Consider the following 24,226-nt stretch of genomic DNA (forward strand, 5'->3'; position numbering starts at 1 on the left):
ATACTACTCATACTTCAGCTTTCTGCTCAAATTTCACAGTAAGTTGAGACTTAATTATTAGTCCAGGATTCTCACCCCTGCCATTATAAACTCTCATAGGCATTCTGTATTTCTTCTTTACAATGAAGTAGCTGAATTATTTGAAAAAGTCTTTTACTCCCCAGGAGACTATATGCTTAATAGGGGCAGGGTCTATGTGTGTTTCACTCACAACTCTATCCATTCCCATTCCTGACAATAAATGAGTGAATGAATATTTATTTATATGAGGGTGAGTGAATGGATAGAATGGAAAGGATATTTATAAAAGAGTAATTAATATACTGTCAAAAAGGGAGTAAAATATGAAACTATAAAATATAAATATGTGTAGGTGGGAATGGGGGCAAAGTTGGGCTCATAATTTTAGATCTGTTACAGGTACACCAAAAGCTAAATAAGTAATACTAATTATTCACATTGAATATATCTCAAGTGATGAAATAAAAGAAAGAGTGGTTGTATAGAGTAAAATTTATTATAGGGTTGTAGAATTCATACAACCTAAACTCCTTACAGCATTCAGCACCTACACAATTTTGTGCATTCTACAATACACATATTAGTGAGAAAGAATCACTGCATTAGTTAAAAATGACTGTCTCATGAAAATTGTTCACATATAAGTCAGGTTAATTACAGAGCACCTAACAGAACTGCAAAAATGTAATTTCTAAATTCAAGAAAGTTGTACAAAATGAAAAACAAAAAAACCAACAATGTTAAGAGATCTGATATATTTTACACAAAAAGTTCAAAAACAATTTTAAATATTTCAAATTTTAAAATTGCTCCACCATAAGATGAATAAAGAGCTTACTTAAAGGAAAAGAAAAAAACAAACAAACAAAAAAACAACGGATGGAATTTATTGTCAGGATGTTAGGTGACATATTCATGCTGCTTTCAGAAATCTAAACCCTATAAATTCAAAGAAAAAATGAAAATCATATAATTTCAGTTTCAAACAGCAAGCAATGCCAATTAAACTAAAATTTGACAAGAGCTTGCAGTGGTTAGTAGTTCCTTTTTTTTTTTTTTTTTCCTTTTACTAAAAGCATAAGCAATAGAGTAAATGTATGAGTAAATATCTTGAGTATCCCATAAACTTTAATGTTAAAGTCATATTGTAAATCTCTGACTTCTTATTACCAAGGATACTCTATCTGTTGCCTCTTACTCTTGACAGATCTTGGTCTCAACAATAAATTCGTTGGGGAAGTGTCTAATCTTCCAGCATTTATCAATGGCACGTTTGTTGAAACCTGTAAGGAAATGTGCAAAAAAAGTGGCTTTTGAAATTTTTGTGGAAAGGAAAATATATCTAGACTTGTTCCCCACATTTTCCTGTATTCCACCTCCACTTGCCTCTACTGTGTAACACAGGGTGAAGGAAGGAATACATTAGTTACTTACCCAGCAAGAGGTCTCTGCGACGAAGGCGGAAGGACTTTCTGTTGTTGCAAAGTTGGTAAATAAAGATGCCAAGGTTACTAACATCACGAATTTCCTCCACAGCAACTAGGTCTTCACGAACCACATAAGTTTGAGGCAGGTATCTGCCACTCTGAAAATCAAAACCAAAGATTGAAATGAGAAATCTTTTTCCTTTTTAAATTAGAAGTTCAGGAGTAAAAGTGCAGGTTTGTTACTTAAGTAAACTTGTGTCATGGGGTTTGTTGTACAGATTATTTAATCACCCAGGTATTAAGCCTAGTACCCACTGGTTATTTTTCCTGATCCTGTCCCTTCTCCCATCTTCCAGCCTCTGAAAGACCGCAGCGTGTGTTGTTACCCTCTATGTGACCATGTGTTCTTTTCATTTGGCTCCCACTTATAAGTGAGAACATATGGTATTTGGTTTTCTGTTCCTGTGTTAGTTTGTAAGGTTAATGGCCTCCAGCTCTATCCATCTCTCTGTTTTGTTTAGTTTTTTTCTGTGATTTTTTTTTTTTTTTGGCTGCATAGTATCCCATGGTGTACATGCATCATATTTTCTTTATCCAGTCTATCATTGACGGACATTTAGGCTGATTCCATGTCTTTGCTATTATAAATACTGCTGCAATGCACACACTTGTGCATGTGTCTTTATAATAAAATGATTACTGGCACATACCCAGTAATGCAATTGCTAGGTCTAATAGTATTTCTGTCTTTAGGTCTGAGAAATCACCACAGCACCTTCCATAATGGCTGAACTAATTTACACCAACACCAATGGTATATAAGCATTCCTTTTTCTCCACAACCTAGCCAGCATCTGTTATTTTTTGACTTTTTAATAATAGCCATTCTGACTGGTGTGAGATGGTATCTCATTGTGGTTTTGATTTGCATTTATCTAATGTTCAGTGATGCTGAGCTTTTGTTCAAATGTTTGTTGCCTGCATGTATGTCTTCTTTTGAAAAGTGTCTGCTCATGTCATTTGCCCAAATTCTTAAGGACACTATTTAAATCCTTTCCTATACCAGATAATGACTGTAAAAAAAAAAATCTTTATTTTTTAGAGCAGTTTTAGGTTCACAACATTTTTTATTTGAAAAATATTTCAATAAAATGAAATGTTTTGGCCAAACTCATTATGTTTTAAAAAAACAAGGAAGTAAAATTACTTGGAGGTGCTTATGTAAAAATTTGACTTCTAAAATACATACCGCCAGTTTGCCAAAGAGCTCTACCAGATTTTTTGGAGGCATAACAATAGAGGTATTGAGGGGCATCAGATAGCAGTTCCCCAGCAACAAGTCCAGGTAAGCAGTCATTCCCTGTTAGGTAGAGGAAAAAAGTCAGGTAAGACATAGAAGGCATTAACATTGCAAATTTTCCAACTACCATTAGATCAAGCAGCTACATCCTTTCAAAATCAACTAATGTGTATTCAACAACAAAAGAATGAAAAGGCTTTGCCTCAAAAACATGTGCATTCATGAATGAATTTAATACCTGCCAATGAAGTAAAAAAGAGAGAGAGAGAGGAAAAATAAAATCCTGGAATATTTATAGGAATGAGAAACCTTTTCAAAGTCATGAATAATTGCTGCAGGGTCACTATCAGAGAAACTGGGGACAGGCACATCAATGATTGCAATGTTGTCATCCTCACGAATGTCAGCCTCCTCAGTCACAGGCAGGAAGTTAGGCTCTCCTCCACGAAGGGAATTTGCAGGATCCTCAGAATCAAAGAAGCACATCTCTCCACGGTAAATGGTGCTCTAAAAGACAAAAAGGGAAAATTACAATCTTCTAATACTCACTATCATGATATTTGAATGGTTTTTCACACTCATATCAATTCACTGTACTATGTGTTAAGCCGAGGCTTGTTGACTATAGTTATCACAATGAAGACAAATCAATTTTATGAACTGGAAGGCAACTTGAAAACTTTCCCTAAATCTTCTTTTCTCTCGTTACCACTACAGAATTTTTAAAGTCGCTACTAAATGTCTAGCAACTAGTAATTCAAAGTATAATAATTATAATTATTATTACCTTGGGCATGAAGTACTTGTAAATGCAGGCTCCACCAACAATAAGTCCTGCCAAGATGAATGAAAGGCCTAAGAGAGTAAGCATACATCTCCCAGAGGAGCCCTCTTTTTCCTGGGTGGCAACTCGGAGCTCCTATTTATTAAAAAGCAAAACCAAAAACAAAACCAGATTGTACTTTTAGACACATAGTTGATTTTGTATACAATTTACCTCCCTTGAAACCCAAGATTTTTTTTTTAATGTTAACTCATTTTAATTGCAGTCTGAATTTATTTCAAGACAATTTGTGAATCTAATAGATGTTAAAAAATGTCTCTGATTGTATTAACCTTCCATTTTGGCATTTCTAAACCCAAATATACATATGAAATTATTTCAAAATACATGCATCAAGAACCAAATTAAAATTACCATTTATTTATGCAATGTCATATTATTTTTTATTTTGCTAAGAACACTTAACACGATATTGACTCTTAACACATTTTAAAATGCATAATATAGTATTAATAATAGGCACAATGTGGTAAAGCTGATCTCTAGAAATTATACTCAATAAACGGAAGTAATTACTTTTTGAACTAGTACACTGATATAATCACCAACTTTCTGGGATATGGTTCTGCTTCTTCATTATTTTTTCCAAATCAGTTTGTCAACTTAAAAGAAAATTAGTATCCTTTGATTAATTTATTAACTGATTTTTCAAAAAGCTGTTTTCTGAATATTAGGTTTTAAAGGTAGGAGTTCTATAAGGTATATGTCATTTTCCCTATATTTTGGAAATTAAAATATTGAAGGGAGAGATATAAATTTAATGTCCCTAATTTAACTGAGAAATAAAAGTTTCTTAATATCGATCAATATTCTATAACTGTGTATTGCATGAATGAAGTATTTTCCAAGTCCTGGGTGGAACACTTGATTTTGAAGTGTAGCATTTGTGATAGCTAGACAGGAAAGTTGTCTGTGTAACAGTGACTGTAATATTTTGCTAAAACAATAATTTGTTTTGGGATTGAAACAAGAAAGATCCAAAGCAAACAAGTAACTGATTGTGCCCTTCCCAGGGCAGTAGACTCCAATCTTTCCAATCCCGTATTTGTATGTCACAATATATCCTAAGCAACATTGTTACTCAAGGATTGAATAAATGAAGTAAGCAAACCTAGGCCCTGATCATTAATGGGTAAATCATTCAAATGGGTATATAAATCGAATTGTTTTAGTCTTTTAGGTCATTAGCTCTTTTTCAGGACAACTACTCTAATGTTTATCAGAGTTTAAATTCATTTGATGAAAATAAATGCATAGATTTCAAGTTAATGCAGATGAAAGGACAGACAATCATTTGATAAAGGTTTATTTTTCCAAAAATGTTTTTTTTTTTTTGAAGGTCAAAGAAATTTGAGATTCCCATTTTGTTAGCTAAATTTATTTAAGTTCAAACCCTCCATTAATTAGTACTCTATAAACTTTGAAGGCTTTTCTGTGTCCCAGTAATTTTCAGGATCTTTTAATTATTTTTATTAAAAAACAAAACCCTAAACTAGGATTAGTACTACAAAGATAGAACTATAAATTTTGATTTGGAATTACTGTACAATAATCTAGAACTGGAGACTTAAAAATTATATTTTAGATGATTAAAATGAGTTTCATAAAGATAAAGTAACTTGCTCATAAGTCACATAATAGCTTAATTTGAAATTCTGAGATAAATACATTTATTTTTTCTGGCAACTGAGACATAAGAAGAACAGTTTGCCTTGTAATTTCATTTATTCTTTCAATAATTCAGGAAGTTTATTATTAAGCAAGTCCTAAATATTAGAATTTCAATTTCATAAGATATTACATGCTAGAAATAAGGATTTTTTTGTTTTCATTTATATCTATTGGATTTCAGGTTGGTGTGAGCCATCAATTACCATAGCTAATTTCTCTTGGAACTCTTTTGAAGTGATTGTACACTATGTCTGACATCATATTTGTCATGCTCAACCTCTAGTGAGCTAGCTGATCAATGTATTACAATACAATATATCAAGTATTTTTATCAGTGTCCTGTAGTGGCCAGGTAAGGATCCTGTTACATTTTCTCCAAAACCTAACAGCAAAGTATAATCAAAGTGCAAAGGCTCAGTTTTGTTTATTCCTCATCGCACCACAGTCCTGGCAGAAGTATTGCTTGCATATTAACTGAATCTATCTACAAGTCATGAAATGCTTCGCGATGAGAAAAAAAAAAAGGATTACTGTGTGGCTATATTTAACTACTGGCCTCTAATTAGACCTCCCAAAAAATCTGACCATGTTTAACCTACAAACTAAGCAGGAGAACAATTACATATTTGACCTCTGTCATTTAATCAAAACCTCAACAATGCAAGAGGGTGTTACTTTTGAGCTCTAAAATGTATAATACACAAAAGCTAGTTTTATTTCAGGATTTAATATTGAAAGTTTCCTTAATAAAACGCTGGATAAGCACATTAACATTTCAAATTGTGTGTACAATCAACTTTTACTACATGGATTCTCGTTTAACTCGAAGGACTTTTTATATCTCCACTTTGAACACAAAAGTTAAAACTGTATAGAGAACAACACAAGTTAGGACAGATCTGCAAGCTCCAACACTTTCCAGATTTCATAGAACACGAAGAAAATACTATTGCCCTTTAAAATTGAGATTATACTGAGGAGTGGTATACGAACCCTGAAAACATAGTAGGTGTTTAAAAGAAATAGAAATAGGACTAAATAAATAATGGACAACATTTTGGGGAAGAGCTTCCCCAGTTCCTGTCAAAGCTAGTAGTTTAAATTACAACACTGGACCTGCTTCAGATCTCTATATAGAGGGAAGGGGATGTTGTTCAACAAGAAAAATAAAAATAAAAAAAATTGAAAAGTATCCCCAGATTTGTTTTTACAAGAGAAGAGTGTTTTCTTTAGGAAATACCACTCTAAAAATATACTAGGCTCTTGCAGTAAAAGGGCACAGTGAACACCCTAAATTGGCATTAAGACCTAACCTCAATTTTGACAGCTCCTTTATCTAATGTTTAAAGCCACCTGTGACCAGAGAGAAACTGAAAATACTCGCGCGCTCAAGCAGACCGCTTGCCCCAACCCATACTGCTTGGAGTTAAAAGTGCCCTTTGCTCCTCACCCCACCTCCACGAACACTCAGAGATCGTAGAAAGATTTAGAGTCTTAGAACTTCATCCACACCAAAAGGAAAGAAAGAAATGTTAAATCTCCCGGTCTTGCTCACCCCCTTGTGTCCCCTCTGTTCCTGGGGAGACTATGCGCGTCCCTGGAGGTGGGGACTGGGCGACATGCCCCTCCTTGATCCCCAGGTCCCTACACGTTACCCAAGAGACAATGACAACCAGTCCCAGGGCATCTCCTCAAACTCTCTCTGACATCCCTCCAGGATAGGTGGTGTGGGCTGGAACAGACTGAACATGGCACGACACACGGGAATGCAGAGTGACATAGGGTGCGGTAAGCAGAAGGTGCCGCGAGGAGACAGAACCGAGACGACCGGGTAAACCCCAGAGACAGCGTAAGAGGCGCAAGAGGGGCCCTCCCAGGGAAACTTCATTTTCTCCTTTGCTACCAGCCCTCTTTCCTTCGCCCACCCGTTCCCAACCCCGCCCTGGGACAGCTACCTTGCCGGTCAGTATCTGAGTTCTGACCGTGCGGCTCAGGAGGGCCTCCACGTCTTGCCGCGCCTCCTCCTTTTGCACCGCGGTGGGGGTATTGAAGGCGATTTTCACCATAGTGAATCCTCGGGCTGCGCGGTACGGCGCTGCTGGAATCAGCGTCCTGGGCTGCAGATTACAAGAGGAGATCCTGCTAGCCCGAACAGCACTTACTTAATCTTCAGTCTAACACTACTGCAAGCCGAGGTCTGGGATACTTATGACGCAGTCCCAAACTGGGGGGAGACCGTGGGCGGGCCCAGGGAAGTGCCTAAAGGGAGGAGCGAGAGGGGGCCCAAAAGGGGCCCAAGTGCCTGAGTTGGGGGTTTGCGAGGTGGGGCGGATTTGCCACGGGGGGAGGAGGAGGGGAAGTGGAGCCCTTGGCCAGCTCAGGCTAAACGTGCCTCACCTGCACCTCAGGCATGCTCCCACCCACTCTCTGCAACTTCAGATAAGAGCAAGACAGGAAGGAAGCCTGCTGTGTCTTGTCTGTCTGCCTCTGTCCAGGCCACAATAGCCCCTGACTCTGACTGTTTTCTCAAACTTGGACCTGACTCCCCGCAGGGCCTGGGACTGTAGCTTGGCAGTAACTCAAACTTCCTTAGCTCTGGACCCACCCAGGCCCCAAAAGCGCCGTTCTACAAAGGTTTTGTTCCTTGATAATAATATCTTTCTTTTAAAGAACACCTAGAAGCCTGTTTATCGTTACCCAGTTCATTCTTTCAACAAACTGCTATTTTTTAATATTTGCTTGCTTGTGTTTTGCAATTTTAATATCTCAACCTAAGGGGATGCTAGATCAGAAAGATAGGGCTCCTGCCTCCCCAGCACCCCATTTTGTAGATAAGACATGATGAGACAGAGAAGGGTGGAAAGCTTATAATAAATTCCTGAAATAATCTAGATTTTTCACTCTTCCAGGTTAGGGAAACTAGTGCAAAGTCTCAACCCAGAGACTGTTTCTGTTCAGCCACCAGCTGTGAAACCTACAGGGAAAAAAACAAACGTGTGTGTGTGTGTGTGTATGTGTGTGTGTTAGCGTTTGTGTGTACAAGTACTTATGTGTTCAGGAAGGTGGAGGTGGAGCTGGAGGATACAAAATTTAGCCAGATGCTAATACCGATCTAATGGAGGAAAAAACAGTAACTTCAAAGGGGCTGAGTTAGAAATTATTCTTGGAACATTTACATGTGCAGCCAGTATAATCAAGCTGTTTCTTCACAGTCAGTTTTTCCAGGTTAGTGATACTGATGGAGAACCTTACCAAGTACAATTCAGACTTTGGAGGTTGGTGACTTGGGTAGCACTGGTACACAGTTTATAAATAGTCCCGCTGCAGAAGACAGGAGAAAGGTCTGTTGTGTGAAGACAGTAGCACTTACCAAAACAACAGCATCAAACAAAACAAAACAAAGAAACAGCTTTTGCTACATAATTTACCATCTACTCATCTACCTAAGAAACAGACTTAAATATGTTAAGTCGCCACCCCTCCATCCGAAAAATTCCAACTTGGCATTTTTCCCACTGATGTTTCCTTGACTCAGAAGCCTGTCGCCTGTTTCCACTGTGGGACCTTTGTGAAGACAGCATTCATTTTCTTGGATAGGCCACAGATGGGAAAGTGGATGGAGGGGAACAGTGGGGAGCCTGTGCCTTACTTAGGGCCAGAATCTTAAAAAGCAGAATGTTTGAGTTTGCTTAGAAATATTGGCATCCTATGTTCTTTCACTTATTATTGCTCACGATTGGCCATTATAATTTAATATTTATCAGGCAACCTTTAGTGTAAGCTGAGGAACTCTCACCTTCCTAGAATGTTTCTCTTTACAGTTGCCTTCTGCTTGCAATCACCTTTGTGACATCTCCACTATGGTCTGTGCTAGTCTGGCCCTGTGATCCACACCACACAGATGGCTGAACAAATGGTTGCTCTTACACATTTACTTAGTAAGTGAAAGGTTCTGGGAGGGATTGTAACATATTATCTTAGTATATATTTCCTGAAATGTGGTCAGGCAGAAGGAGCAAAGATTATTTTCATTTATTTTCAGATGAATAAACCTAAATTATGATAATGAGGGAGTATGTGATCAATTTCTGGGTACATAATATTGAGCAAGTCACTTCATCTTCTCAGGTGTCAGTTTCTTCATTTGTGTCCTGTTGCTGTGAGGATTATTTGGTGTGATGCAAGAGGAAATACCTTTTAAATTATTATGAAAAGGATAGAGAGTGAAATGTCTTGTTATCCCGGGATTGTTATTTTATTCTGTTAACATATGCATTTGTCAAGCTTATAAGAATTATTATTATTATTATTATTATTTACCCTTCAACCATTCTTAACATTCTAGAACTGCTTAAAATCCCACAATACCTGAATATAGGTCTTATTGGAAAAGGTTAAACTTCTAAGAATAGTCACGTAAATTGACATCTAACTTCTCTTTTGCATTTTGAAGAATTTGGCCATCTCCTATTTGTTAATACTGCATCCTCTTTTAGGTATGGGTCTTTGCTACTGTTGGACATATGTGATGCAGGCACAGTCTCAAGTTGGCAGATACCACAGTTTCCTTCTCAATATATAAAAGAATACTTGTGTTAGGATCATAGAGTAGCAACAACACCCATTGTTTGTATCCATTCCAGGAAGGTTAAATAGTTCCTGAATACTTTTTGAATTGCAAAATATAAGCTGCCACTTGCTCCTAGGGTTGAAATCAGTAGTGAACACATTTCCATCTACTAAAAAAAAATGGTTCTCGGCTAGGCTCTTTCTTGTATTCTCTCCTTCCCAGCAACAACTTCTTTTTTCTAGAATCAATTTCTCTCACTTTCTTGTCTTTGGAAATGGGGATCTGGCTTCTATGCTGATTCTAGCTCACATTGTTAACTATATCTGAATGCATACCATTCAAGTTTATAAATGACTTCCCTGTTCTCACATGCCAAATGATGACTAAATTATCATAAGTTGGTCTGAATGGAACATGGCATGTAATTGAATGCCAAGCAATGATGTCAACTTTCTTTGAATGATCTTCTGAAATTACCACAAATGCAATCACACAAAGCTAAACCAATAAGGGTATCTATAATACCATTTCGCCCATTAACTCATGTATTCATTAATCAAATATTTACTGAGGATCTACTATGTGCCTTGTGCTGTGATTGGCATAAGAATACAGTGGTGAGCAAAGCAGATACACTCTTGTCCTTACAGAGCACATCATTACTATACCAATGGCAATGACGTACTTGTTGTGGTTTCTCCAGTTTTTGTAGTGGGAACACTGGGCTTATGCTGTGGAGTAGGATATAACAATTCTACAAACCAGCAGAATAGGTCCACCCACAGCCAATGCTACTAGCAATGTTTAAATGACTAGCACATTTGCAATGGCCTCACACCCAGCACTCTATTTAGGAAGATTAATCTGACAGCAAATGTATTGGGAAACCAGTTGGGGGTGCTCTTCTACATTCCTGGTGACAGGTGGTGAACTATTGATAATTGAAACACTGAAAACAAAAGAACAACTTCCAAAGAATTCTAGGAGCCATTCTTTACAAGGCCTGCTGCTAGAATAAATCATATGAAGGAGAAGCATTAGGAAAAAAAAATGATTTTGTTTTGAATGAATGAGAATTCCAGACTGGGAAAATGGTGCCCTTAATACGAAACATTTGTTGAACACACTAAATGCCAGATTTCTGTGCTAAGCCCTTTAAATTGATTATGTCACTTAATCTTTACCACAACTCTGTGAAGTATCATTATATACTCCATTTAATTGATAAAGAAACTGAATTTCCAAGAGGTTAGATAACATGCTCGAAGTCAAATTCTAACCCAGGTAGTCAGTGTTTATATTCTTAGCCACTATATTGTCTTACTGCCACTAAAGAAAATGGGAAAATCAAGAAGAGAGCTGGTTTTAAAGCAGAAGAAAATAATCAGAATATTCTCTAGGGCAATGAAGCATGAATCTCCTCCCCATATTGCAAACAGTAATTCCTGCTTAGAATTTTATTCAGGACTAATCACGTTTGAAACCTTCTTAAGACTTTCCTAGTCTACCCATGACTATAGGCTACTGATCCTAAAGCATATTTCTTCTGAGTTCTCCAGTTACTTCTGTCAACAATGAAGCAGCTACACAGAGAGCTGGCCAGCCATCTGTTTCTGGGTATAATTCCGAAAGTTTGGTTTAGATCTTTAAAGAGCCAGGCTATTTTCTAGGTGTACTCTTTCCCTGTACACATAGCTCGATCCTGGCAGCAGAGCTAGTGCTCCCTAGTGAAAGTAATAGAAGGCATTTGCTTTCTGGAATAGATTATTGTTTCTCTAGTCCATTTAACGTTTTATCTGTAGGCTGAGTGAGCTATGATAATAGGAGGATGCAACATTTTCTTAAATATGAGAAAAGATTCCATCATCCCATCATAATGTTGTGGTTATATAATGGAGGTTGAGAAGTTGTGTGCCACCCCAATTTATAAAAATCACTTTGCTTTTTTGCCACATAGAACAACTAAGGACATCTGATAAAAATGTTTTCACTTTCAATGCACCTTTCTAAATTGTGTAAAATTTCTAATCTCATCTCAGACTATCTTTGGGGACTTTTAAAATAGCATTGTGGATTGGTATCTGAAAGGTCTTATGAGAACTAGAACTTCATAGAAGTTCTATGAAGAACTTCTGTGTTCTAGTTCTGAGAAATGCAAGTGAGAAACTCACATCTAGTGCCAGTAATGCTTTTGTGAATACCCACTTGGTTCAATTGCTCCATACTATAACACCAAGTGATAGTAAACTGTCTTTGTGACAGATTCAAAGTTAGGTTCCCATTCAATGAAAGCACAGGCACTTACATTTTTTATATATGATTGTTAAACCAAATATTCTTTTTACCTTCATATTTGGTTTTGTTTGTGTTTCAACATAATTGAAACGCAATTGTAATTCCTAGTTTAGTCTTAAAGAACATAAAATCCAAAGTTGTTTTATGTTACGTAATTTACCTTGATTGTTCCTGTTTTGCAGTTTTGTTTTTTATTTTAATTTTACTATTTTTATTTGACACTAACTACAATGCATTCATACCCCAAAGCCTCCAACTATTCTAAAGTATGATGGCATCTTGGTAATATAGAAGCCAGAAAGGCATACACAACAGAGGAATGCTCTAAGTTTATAGTCAGGTCAATGGCACATACTTGACTTCTTGTTATTCCCAAAACAATTACATCAGACCATGATTGGAAAACCCAGCTTTGAGAATCCCCCCATTTCAAACTCAAGGTCCACAAAAGGTACTGTTTATACCTCAGTGTGGTCGCTAGTTTCTGTGCTAGTGCAAAAAGAGAGGTCCTGCATAGAGGAACACTGTAGTATGTGACAGCTTTTGTTCTGTTCTTCATCAATACATCAGTTATACTTCCTGATTTTCAAGTTAGGGAAATTATACTCTCAGAATTTTAACTTATGTTTTAGCAGCTTAAATTTTAATGTCTCCACCTTATTGAGAAAAATCCTACAAACAAAAATATTGTCCACACACCTTGGGAAGAAAGGGGTGTCTTCTCCCATGTTCTGTTTATGTTGCAACTAATACAGAGCAAATGCCTCCTTTCCTCACATTTGGCATGAAGATTTATAATTTAAAAGACGCTACTAAATAGAGCAGATTAGAATAATAATCATAGCATCTATCAATGGAAATAGGTAGTGATACGAATGTCAACAATTCTTCCAAATAAGGATAATTATTTCCTCCCCCACTGACATGTTACTCCTTGAATTTTAAGCTTTAATAAGACCTCTTTAGTTGGACTGCTAAAGACTTACTTCTGCATTCCTGTAAACCTTGCAAGGCAGCTATTAGGTATCTCATCCTGGTGTACCCTAATTCAGCTTCCCTTTTGGCACTCTTTTTGTGTTGAAACTTTTAGTTATGTGACGTTGGGATCTTACTTGGTCCTTTATTTATAAAAAGCTTGAGAATAAATCTATTCTCAATTAATGCCTAGAGTTTCTATTGAAGAAAAAGAAGGCTTACACACATAAGAAAAATGGATGTATACATAGGAATGACCAAGGAAATCAATTCACTTCAAAGACAAATTTATTCTATGAAATTGTGAAGAAACTAGGAAGAGGATATAATGACTGATTAACAAGGATATTTGACAAATATGATGAATGTGCTGAGACTGGGCAAAGCATGATTCTGCCACCTATACAGCAATATTTTCCAAAGACACTTCTGCAAGAAAACCATTAGAATTCTAAATCTGCATCACAAATGCACTAAAAGTATCTCCCCAACAACTCAAAATAAAGTTATCTATAATTGTTTATATGTCCATGTTGGAAATTCAAAGAAACCAAAAAATTCTTCCACCAAATCAACTATGCACAAGATTTTTTCTCTCCGTCTCTCTCTTTCAATATCTTTCTCTCTTTCTGTGTGTGTGTGTGTTTGTGTGTGTGTGTGTGTGTGTGTGTGTGTTTTAATGAGCATATTTTCTTGAGTCCAGTTTCTCTAAATCACACCACCATATTACACATCCAAAGAAATTTTAACTGGAACCCTCCAAGGCACATCTATTGTATTTTGTATTGAAGGTATATAGTGTAGGATAGTAAAGTTCTTCCCATTACACACTGCACTTTAAACTAAAAAAATATTGATACTGTTCTTAGTCCTTACTAGTATCATCTTCATTTTTGTGTTTTGTATGTGTGAGGGTGTCTGTGGAGTTTGCAGTTCTGATTTGCTTTCCTGATGAAAAATGGACAAAACTATTTTTTTATTTCCAACTTTTAAGTGTAGGGGTACATGTGCAGGTGTGTTACATAGGTAAACGTGAGCCATAGTGGTTTGCTGCACTTCCCACTACCCAGGTATTAAGCTGAGAATCCATTAGCTCTTCTTTCTGATCCTCTCCCTCCTCCAACACCACATCTTCCAACAGGCCCCAGTGTGTGTTTTCCTCCCACAATGTGTCCATATGTTCTCATTATTTAGTTCCCACTTATAAATGAGAATATGCCGTGTTTGTTTTTCTGTTCCTGCATTAGTTTGTTAAGGATAATGGCTTCCATCTCCATTCATGTCCCTGCAAAGTCATGATCTTGTTCCTTTTTATGGCTGAATAGTATCTCATGGTATATGTACCACTATTTTCTTTATCCAGTCTATCGTTGATGGGCATTTGGGTAGATTCCATGTCTTTGCTATTGCCAATAGTGTTGCAATAAACATATGCATGCATGTATCATTATAGCAGAATGATTTATATTCCTTTGGGAATATACCCAGTAATGGGATTGCTGGGTCAAATAGTATTTCTGCCTCTAGGTCTTTGAGGAATCATCACAGTGTCTTCCACAATGGTTGAACTAATTTATACTCCCATCAACAGTGTGAAAGGGTTCCTTTTCCTCCACAACCTCACCAGTATCTGTTGTTTCTTAACTTTTTAATGATAGCCATTCTGATTGGCATAAGATGGGATCTCATTGTGGTTTTGATTTGTATTTCTCTAATGATCAGTGATGTTGAGCTTTTTTTCAAATATTTGTTGGCTACATGTATGTCTTCTTTTGAGAAGTGTCTGTTCATGTCATTTGCCCAATTTTTAATGGGATTGTTTGTTTTTTTCTTGTAAATTTATATAAGTTCCTTGTAGACTCTGGATGTTAGATGTTTTTCAGATAAAAATATTGAAAAAAGTTTCTCTGATTCCGTAGGTTGTCTGTTCACTCTGATGATAGTTTCTTTTACTTTGCAGAGTTTTAGTTAAATTAGATCCCATTTGTCAATTTTTGCTTTGTTGCACTTGATTTTAGCATTTTCATCATGAAATATTTGCCTATGCCTATGTCCTGAATGGCATTGCCTAAGTTTTCTTCTAGGGTTTTTATAGTTTTAGGTTTTGCATTTAAGTCTTTAATCCATCTGGAGATGATTTTGTATATGGTGTAAGGAAGGAGCCCAGTTTAAGTTTTCTGCATATGACTAGCCAGTTCTCCCAGCACCATTTATTAAATAGGGAATGCTTTTCACCATTACTTGTTCTTGTCACATTTGTCAAATATCAAATGACTGTAGGAATGTAGTCTTATTTCTAGGTTCTCTATTCTGTTCCATTGGTCAATGTGTCTGCAGAACCATTTCTAAGAGACAAATTGAGGTCCCGTGCTTTTGCAGTGACTGCAGAGATTCTGGAACTCACTTTTGCCAATAAATAATGAAGTAGGTTTGCATGTTGATGCTATTTTAAATAATGCATTGTTCTATTAATCTCTTACCTCTATCAGCCCCTATCTTATTTTTACTGGTTAGAGAAATTTTTATTACAAAAACAAACAGAGAAATACAGGAAAAGCAAGTTTTACATCCATGCTTTTTAAAAGCAAATACAACACCCTTAGTAGAATATTAACTAAATAAAACCAACAGTAAATGTGTAACTATAGGATTAACAAATAGGGTTTATCCCAGGAATGCAAAGATGTTTCACATTTTAAAAATTCTCATTATAATTCACTACACTAGGAGATTAAGAAGGAAAATACATACAATGAAATAAGTCAATTCTGGTAAACTATTTTTTTTTCTTTTTAGCCCCTGTCTGACTCACCTTTGCATCCTTGGCAGTGCTTAGACAGTTGCCTGTTACAAAGAGGAGACTCAATATAATTTTTTAATTGAATTGAACCCATTAGTCATTAGCAATTGTTTATCTCTGGGAAGAAACAAGGAGAAAAATAAGTGGAAAAATAAGGGGAGACTATTCTGCTTATGCTATTTCATTATTTTAATTCACCAATCAACAAATCTCCACTGAGCTTTTTTTATATGCCCGACTCTCTGCTATGCAGAACATTCAGAAATATGAAGGATACTCTCTACCCTAAAGATGTTTAAAATCTTCTACAATAGAATAATTATTTGTTCAGTCTACATAGAATGGCATTAGTTTTACACTCCTTATTTAATTTGATGCCATAAAACCTCTGTCTTCATCTGGGTAGAGTTCTCAGCTCCTATTGACAGATGAAGAAACTGAGATTCTAAGGGTTTAAGACTTGCCCAGTCACACAACTGGGAGGTAGCTTGGGCCAGAACGTAGGTATCTTAATTCTAGGTTTAGTTTTCTATCCACCACACCATGCTGCCTCAGTATATAACTGAGGTGTCCCTCGCCTTTCACTACCAGTATCATATATTATCAGTAACAGTCTGAAAACGTGACCTTATAGTGCTTGCCATTTGAGGACTCCATATCACTAAGGTATTTCATGTAAACCAATGCCAATGCCACGAAATTTTCCAAAGCAGAGCATGAATTTGTAAGAGAGATCCCATATATAGTCATGAAGACACTCTATTTTTAATTACAACGTAGCTACACATAGCCCCAGTGGTCAAGACAATGTTCCTTGTTTTGAGTAAATGGAAACAACTTCAGCCTTGCTGGAGTAATGAAGAATATAACCAATTATATCTTAGAATGAGGACCCAGTTAGTGTTCCTTATCTCTGTCTTAACCTTTGAGATAGTCTAGAGTAACTGTTATAAGCACAAACTTTGGGGTCTTTCTCAGAAGTTTCTCAGCAGACTTTCCTTGGTGTCTTGTTGGCCCATATGTTCATTCTTAAATCAATTATTGGCAAAAGAAATGGAACTCCCATGATTGGCTTAGCCTATTCAAAGGTCATTCTTAGGTCTGAGGAAATACTAGGTTTTGTGGGGTAAACAAAATCGGGTTTCTTGTAACTAGGAAGAAGAAAGGGAATAACTATATGGGAGGCAACTAAGAATCCACCTATGGTTCTTGGCTTCAAGAGGAAAAGGAGAAAGGAAAAGGAGAGAAGAACAAAGAAGCAGAAAGTGGCCGGGAGCAGTAGCTCACACCTGTAATCACAACACTTTGGGAGCGCGAGGCGGGTGGATCACCTGAGGTAAGGAGTTCAAGACCAGCCTGGCCAACATGGTGAAACCCTGTCTCTACTAAAAATACAAAAATTAGCCAAGTGTGGTGGCAGGCACCTGTAATCCCAGTTACTTGGGAGGCTGACACAGGAGAATCACTTGAACCCAGGAGGCGGAGGCTGTGGTGAGCAGAGATTGTGCCACTGCACTCCAGCCTGGGTGACAGAGCAAGACCTTGTCTACAAAAGAAAAAAAAAAAAAAGAAAGAGAAGGAAAAGAAAAAATTATAGAAACATTATCTCTAATGAAATTATATGAAGTCATGTGAGTAAATCATTGTGACTTTGGGACTTTTATTTATTTATTTATTTGAGATGGAGTCTTGCTCTGTCGCTCAGGCTGGAGTACAGTGGCATCAACTCAGCTCACTGCAACCTCCGCCTGCTGGGTTCAAGGGATTCTCCTGCCTCAGCCTCCCAAGTAGCTGAGATTACAGGTGAGTACCATCATGCCGGGGTAATTTTTGTATTTTTAGTAGAGACGGGTTTCACCATGTTGGTCAGGCTGGTCTTGAACTTCTGACCTTGTGATCTGCCCATCTCGGCCTCCCCAAGTGCTGGGATTACAGGCGTGAGCCACTGCACCTGGCCAACTTTGGAACATTTTAAGCAGAGAAACTATCCAGATATTATTATTTTAGGCTTCAGTTTTAGATCTTTACATTTTGTATATGAGTCACTTTCATTATAATAACGCTTGTTTTAAATAATATAAAATATCTTTGGCTCTTCAATCCATGGTCTTTTGGCACTTCCTTGCTTACAAGTACTGCTACAAGAAATACAGATTCAGATGGATGAATGAAGAAATACAGTTGTTTTGGTTTCAGGAAAAAAAATTAAAACTATTTTAGATGTATAGTTGACAAAGTGACAAATTACCAAGTTTTTCAACAATGTTAGTGATACGAATCTTCAATGTAACTGCAACTCTGTAGCAGTTCATTTTTTAAAGTATTGTTTTCTTAATTTTTAGAGTCACAAATTGACTATTATATTTAATAGACAAAATTATCTAAAATCAAGATTTATATTTTAAGTATTAGAAGCAAATTATTCTTTTATGCTTTTATTGCTTTTATTGTTAAATTGACATATAATAATTGTACATATTTATGGGGTTCGGGGTAATATTTTAATATTTTATACAATGTATAATGAGCATACCAAGGAAATTAACATATTTATCACCTGAAATATTTACCTTGTGTGTGTTGGGAGTATTGAAAAGTCACTCTTCTAGCTATTTGAAAATACACATTAAATTGTTCATGTAGCACCCTATAGTACTATAAAACACTAGAGCATAACCTTTCTCTCTAGCTGTACTTTAGTATCCATTTACCAACATTTGGTTACCTCTCCTTAAATTGTTTTGTAAAAGTCTTTTAACAACAAGAAACTTTGGTCAAAGTTTTTCTCCGTTTTGTTTTGTTTTGTTTTTTCCCTTGGAAGAAGATATACTTTACTAATCTCAGCCAAAATTTTTTTTTAAATGCTCAATTTAGCTTTAAATTCAGAAACTATGAAGAGTGCTTCTTTTGCTTTCTTTTCTCTCTCTCTCTCTCTTTTTTTTTTTCCAGACGGAGTTTCGCTCTAATTGCCCAGGCTGGAGTGCAATGGCGTGATCTCGGCTCATGGCAACCTCTGCCTCATACATCCAAGCAATTCTCCTGCCTCAGTCTCCCAAGTAGCTGGGATTACAGGCATTTTGTATTTTTAGTAGAGACGGGGTTTCCTCATGTTGGTCAGGCTGGTCTCCAACTCCCAACCTCAGGTGATCCACCAGCCTTGGACTCCCAAAGTGTTGGGATTACAGGCTGAGCCACCGCTCCCGGCCAAGAGTGTTTCTTAAAGTAGCAACATTTTAACTATCTGCAGATAACACTGGTAACAGCTTCTGCTTCTGTTTAATTTCATAACCTGGGAAAGAAAAGTTTGCTCTTGCTCATGGCTCAAATTCATCACCTTAATGTGGAATCTCCTCCCTTACCTCTAAGAGGAGTAAAGTGGAGGAAACACAGGTTGAGTAACAAGTAATAAGGTGGGGACCAAGCTCCTAGGGATTCAGAATGCTTTCTCTAAAGCAGATTATCCAGCCTGGCATAAGAGCATTTTTCCTCAAAATGGGTGTTGTCAAAGCTGAAACAATCTCTTTAAGTAGAGATTTAATATATTAATATTGAGTTAGAATCTTTGTACAAGTTCATAAATTTAGAAGCACATGGTTAGGGCCTGCTAGTAGAAGCCAAGACCATATACAGAGTGCGGTTTAAAAGGCTCTTTCTGTAAGCAAATAGGATCCTTTCACTATGAATTTTATGGCTTTTCACAGGCTGATACTCAACTAGTAACCAGAGTAAGAACTGTTGTTACCTGATGAGTGATAGATTACTATTGTGATATCTATTAATCAAATAAAGAGTACCTTATATTTTTTCTTGTAGTATTTTCAGAATTTTCTCTTAGATGGGCCAACTTGCTGGGGCAGGACAATGGATTTAGGAAGACTCCACAGTAGACCGGGAAAGTTAGGACATGTAAGCAAAATATCTGAGGGGTAAAGCAGTAGGAGTCAGACGTCAGCATTGGAGAGGCCCAGGAGCAGTTCCTGAAGACTAGCTTCTTGTATAACTTACATTGTTCAATCTGTATTTCAGCTAGGTTATTGAATAATGGGCCTTCGCCCCTTAGTCTTTGTATGCTGCATTTTCTATTATGTCAAATGTCAATATTCCAAAATCTGAAGAACTAGAGTATCTATAAGGAAAGGCAAATGAGACAGGGATCCAATTCTAGGATGTAAGGAATTATAAGAACTGACCTTTTTGATCAGAATAGACCTGACAATGAGCCTGATGATGCTGTTTTACCAGATTTGGGCTACTATATTGATCTAAAAAACTTCAGAATAAATGAATAGAACTTCCTCTTTTTTTTCAGGCTAAGCTAATAAAATAGAATATTATTTAATAGACCGACCAAGGAATTAAGGGGCTTTTCCTTTCATTAAGTTTTTTTCCCTTAAAACATCTTAGCCCCAAAGGGAGGAGCCAAAATGGCCTATTGGAAGCAATTGCAGTCCCTGGCACTCACAGTGAGGAATGAAAGGAGCGAGTGAATTCAGCACCTTCAACTGAGATACCTGGGTTGTCACATTGGGATTAACTAGGCAAACAACTGGACTCATGAAGAGTGAAGAGAAGCAGGGTGGGGCGATGGCCCAACCAGGAATGGCATGGAGCCAAGGGAACTCCCACCCCCAGCCAAGGGAAGTGGTAAGTGATTGTGTGACCCCACCCAGAAAACCACACTTCTCCCACAGGTCTTTGCAACTCGAGGATCATCCTCTTGTGAGCCCAAGCCACCCGGGCCTTGGGTCCAATACACAGAGCTGTGTGGAGTCTCAGCAGAGTGGTCCCCCAGGCACACACAGAGTTTTCCATATTCTAGCCTCAGGATGCTCGGCAAAGTGAGAGATTCTTCCATGCATGTCCCTAAGAAGGGGGCTGAGTCTGGGGAGCCAAGTGATACTGTTCTGTGAGTCCCAATTCCACAGTGCCTTGCAGATTGAGAACCACTATCTTGGAGTTTCAGCTGGACAGTGGCAGCAGGCTAGAGTCTGCCTGAGTCAGGACAGAGTTTCTTGGGGGAGAGGCAGCCATCATCTCTGTAGTTCAGTAGACTTAGTTCTTTCAGCCTGCAGATTTTGAAGAATACAGGTGATACTGACAAGGAGGGGCCCCCACAGCACAGCACAGCTGCCTTGCCAGATCATGGCCAAACTACTTCTTTAAGAGGTCATACCCCAATACATTTCTCCTCACTGGGCAAGGCCTCCCTGTGAGTGCTTCAGCCACTCCAGCAAAGGTTCTACAGACAGAGCTCTGATCTCTCCCAGGGATGAAGCTACTTGGAGGAGGGGCAGCCACATCTCAGTGGTTTGGTAGACTCAGCCATTCCACCCTAGTGGCTTTGGAGAACACACACAGTCCAGACATGGCAAGGTCCTGCCCAGTGAAGTGAACTTGCTCTTCCAAAGGACAGTCAGACTGCTTCTTTGTGCAGGTCCTTGATTCCATTTCTCATGACTAGGTGAGACTTCCCAGAAGGGGTCTTCAGCCACATCCTACAGGTGCGTTTGGGCTGTCCACAAGTCAGTGCGCCCCCGGGACGGAATTGCCAGAGGAAGGACAAGTCTGCTGCCTTTGCTGTTTCATAGCCTTCACTGGTGATAACTCCAGGTATGGGAAAAAGGAAGGCAACTAGGGTCTGAAGCAGATCCCCAGCAAACTGCAGCCGCCCTACAGAAGAGTGGCCTGGCTGATTAAAAATGAACAACAACAAAAGCAAAAAGCCAGAAAGGAGCAACAACATCAAGATCAACAACAACAACAAAAAACCCTCAAAAAAATATTCAAAGGTCAGCAACCTCAAAGATCGCAAGTAGATAAGCCCAAAAAGATGAGAAAAAAAATCAACACAAGAATGCTGAAAACTCAAGAAGCCAGAGTGCCTCTTCTTTTTCAAATGACCACAACACCTCTTCAGCAAGGGTGCAGAATTTGGCTGAGGAAGCGATGGTTGAATTGACATAATTACACTTCAGAATGTGGGTAATAACAAACTTCGCTAAGCTAAAGGTGCATATTGTAACCCAATGCAAAGGAGCTAAGGCTCATAATAGAAAAAAATATAGGCGCTAGTAGCCAGAATAGTCAATTTATAGGGGAACATGAAGGACCTGATGGAGCTAAAAAACACATAACAAGAATGTCACAATGCAATCACAAGTATCAATAGCAGAATAGACCAAGAGGAGGAAAGAATCAAAGAACTGGAAAACTATCTTTCTGAAGTATGACAGATAGACAAGAATGAAGAAGAAAGAATGAAAAGGAATGAACAGAACCTCTGAGAACCATGGGATTATGTAAAGAGACTGAACCTATTCTTGATTGGGGTACCTGAAAGAGACAGTGAGAATGGAACCAAGTTGGAAAACATACTTCAGGATATCATAGAGGAGAAGTCCCCCAACCTAGCAAGACAGGCCAACACTCAAATTCAGGAAATTCAGAGAACCCCAGTAAGATACTCCACCAGAAGATCAATCCCAAGACACATAAGGATCACATTCTCCAGGGTCCAAATTAAATAAAAAATGGTAAGCGCAGCCAAAGAGAAAGGCCAGGTCACCTACAAAGGAAAGCCCATCAGACTAACAGCAGACCTCTCAATGGAAACCCTGCAAGGCAGAAGAATGGCAGTCAGTATTTAGTATTCTTAAAGAAAAAAATTTCTAACCCAGAATTTCATGTCCAGCCAAACTAAGCTTCATAAGCAAAGGAGAAATAAAATCCTTTTCAGATAAGCAAATACCAATGGAATTTGTCACCACAAGGCCTGCCTTGCAAGAGCTCCTGAAGGAAGCACTAAATATGGAAAGGAAAAACATTACCAGCCACTACAAAAACACGCTGAAGTACACAGACTGGTGATACTATGAAGCAATCACATAAAGAAGTTTGCAAAATAACCAGCTAGCATCATGATGATAGGATCAAATTCATACCTAACAATATTAACCTTAAATGTAAATGGGCTAAATGTTCCAATTAAAAGACACAGAATGGCAAGCTAGATAAAGAGACAAGACTCATAGGTATTGTATTTTCAAGGGACTGGTCTCACTTGCAAAGACACACATAAGCTCAAAATAAAGGAATGGAAGAAACTTTACCAAGAAAATGGAAAACACCAAAAAAGCAGGGATTGAAATTCTAGTTTCTGACAAAACAGAATTTAAACCAAGAAAGATTAAAATTAAAAAAAAAAAAAAGGCAAAGGCATTACATAATGTTAAAACAGTCAGTTCAACAAGAGGAGCTAACTGTTCTAAATATATATGCACCCAATAGAGGAGCACCCAGATTCGTAAAGCAAGGTCTTAGAGACCTACAAAGAGACTTAGACTTCCACGCAAAAATAGTGTGAGACTTTGACACCCTACTGACAAAATTAGACAAATCATCAAGAGAGAAAATTTAAAAAGATATTGAGGACCTGAACTCAGTTCTGGATCAAGCAAACCTGATAGACATAAACAGAACCTTCCTCCCCCAAAACAACAGAGTATATACTATCATTGCTATACAGCACCTACTATAAAATTGATCACAAAATTGGAAGTAAAAGATTCCTCAGCAATGCAAAAGAACTGAAACCATAACAAACAGTCTCTCAGATCACAGCACAATCAAACTAGAACTCAAGATTAAGAAATTCACTTAAAACCTCACAACTGCATGGAAATTGAACAACCTGCTCCTGAATGACTCCTGGGTAAATAATAAAATTGAGGCAGAAATCAAGAAGTTATCTGAAACTAAGGAGAACAAAGAGACAATGTACCAAAATCTCCGGGATGCAGCTAAAGCAGTGTTGTTAAGAGGGAAATTCATAGCACTAAATACCCACATTAAAAAAACTAGAAAGATCTCAAGTTAACAACCAAACATCTCAACTAAAAGAACTATAGAACTGAGAGCAAACACACCCAAAGGCTACCAGAAGACAAGAAATAACCAGGATCAGAGATTAACTAAAGGATATAGAGACATAATAAACCATTCAAAAATTCAACAAATCTAGGAGATTAAAAAAAAATAGATAAACTGCTAGCTAGAATAATAAAGAAGAAAAGAGAGAAGAATCAAGTAAACACAATCAAAATGATAAGGGGGATATCACAACTGACCCCACAGAAATAAAAACAACAAACAGAGAATACTATAAACACCTCTATGAACATAAACTAGAAAATCTAGAAGAAACAGATACATTTCTGAACACATACACTCTTTCAAGTATGAAACAGGAGGAAATTGTATCCCCAAATGTACTAAAAATGAGTTCTGAAATTGAGGCAGTAATAAATAGCATACCAACCAAAAA

General features: G+C 37.5%; 1 protein-coding gene and 1 long non-coding RNA gene across 2 annotated transcripts in view; both read right to left on the reverse strand.

Annotated features, from left to right (window-relative positions):
* Positions 1-498: 498 nt before the first annotated feature.
* ITM2A (integral membrane protein 2A) lies at positions 499-7,445 on the reverse strand. The gene is made up of 6 exons (XM_005594014.5): positions 7,219-7,445; positions 3,536-3,667; positions 3,058-3,255; positions 2,698-2,808; positions 1,456-1,606; positions 499-1,304 (listed from the first exon to the last, which is right to left on the reverse strand). The coding sequence occupies exons 1-6, from the start codon at positions 7,327-7,329 to the stop codon at positions 1,216-1,218; spliced, it is 792 nt and encodes a 263-aa protein (XP_005594071.1). The 5' UTR covers positions 7,330-7,445; the 3' UTR covers positions 499-1,215.
* A 10,544-nt stretch (positions 7,446-17,989) lies between these two features.
* Positions 17,990-24,226, reverse strand: part of LOC135969261 (uncharacterized) — a 128,225-nt gene continuing 121,988 nt past the window's right edge. The window contains exons 2-3 of the long non-coding RNA XR_010584433.1: positions 19,698-19,822; positions 17,990-18,041 (exon numbers count right to left, since the gene is read on the reverse strand). This is a non-coding gene — a long non-coding RNA (uncharacterized lncRNA). The remainder of the gene's footprint in view (positions 18,042-19,697; positions 19,823-24,226) is intronic.

The sequence above is a fragment of the Macaca fascicularis genome, chromosome X (genome assembly GCF_037993035.2).
Source record: "Macaca fascicularis isolate 582-1 chromosome X, T2T-MFA8v1.1".
NCBI lineage: Eukaryota > Metazoa > Chordata > Mammalia > Primates > Cercopithecidae > Macaca > Macaca fascicularis.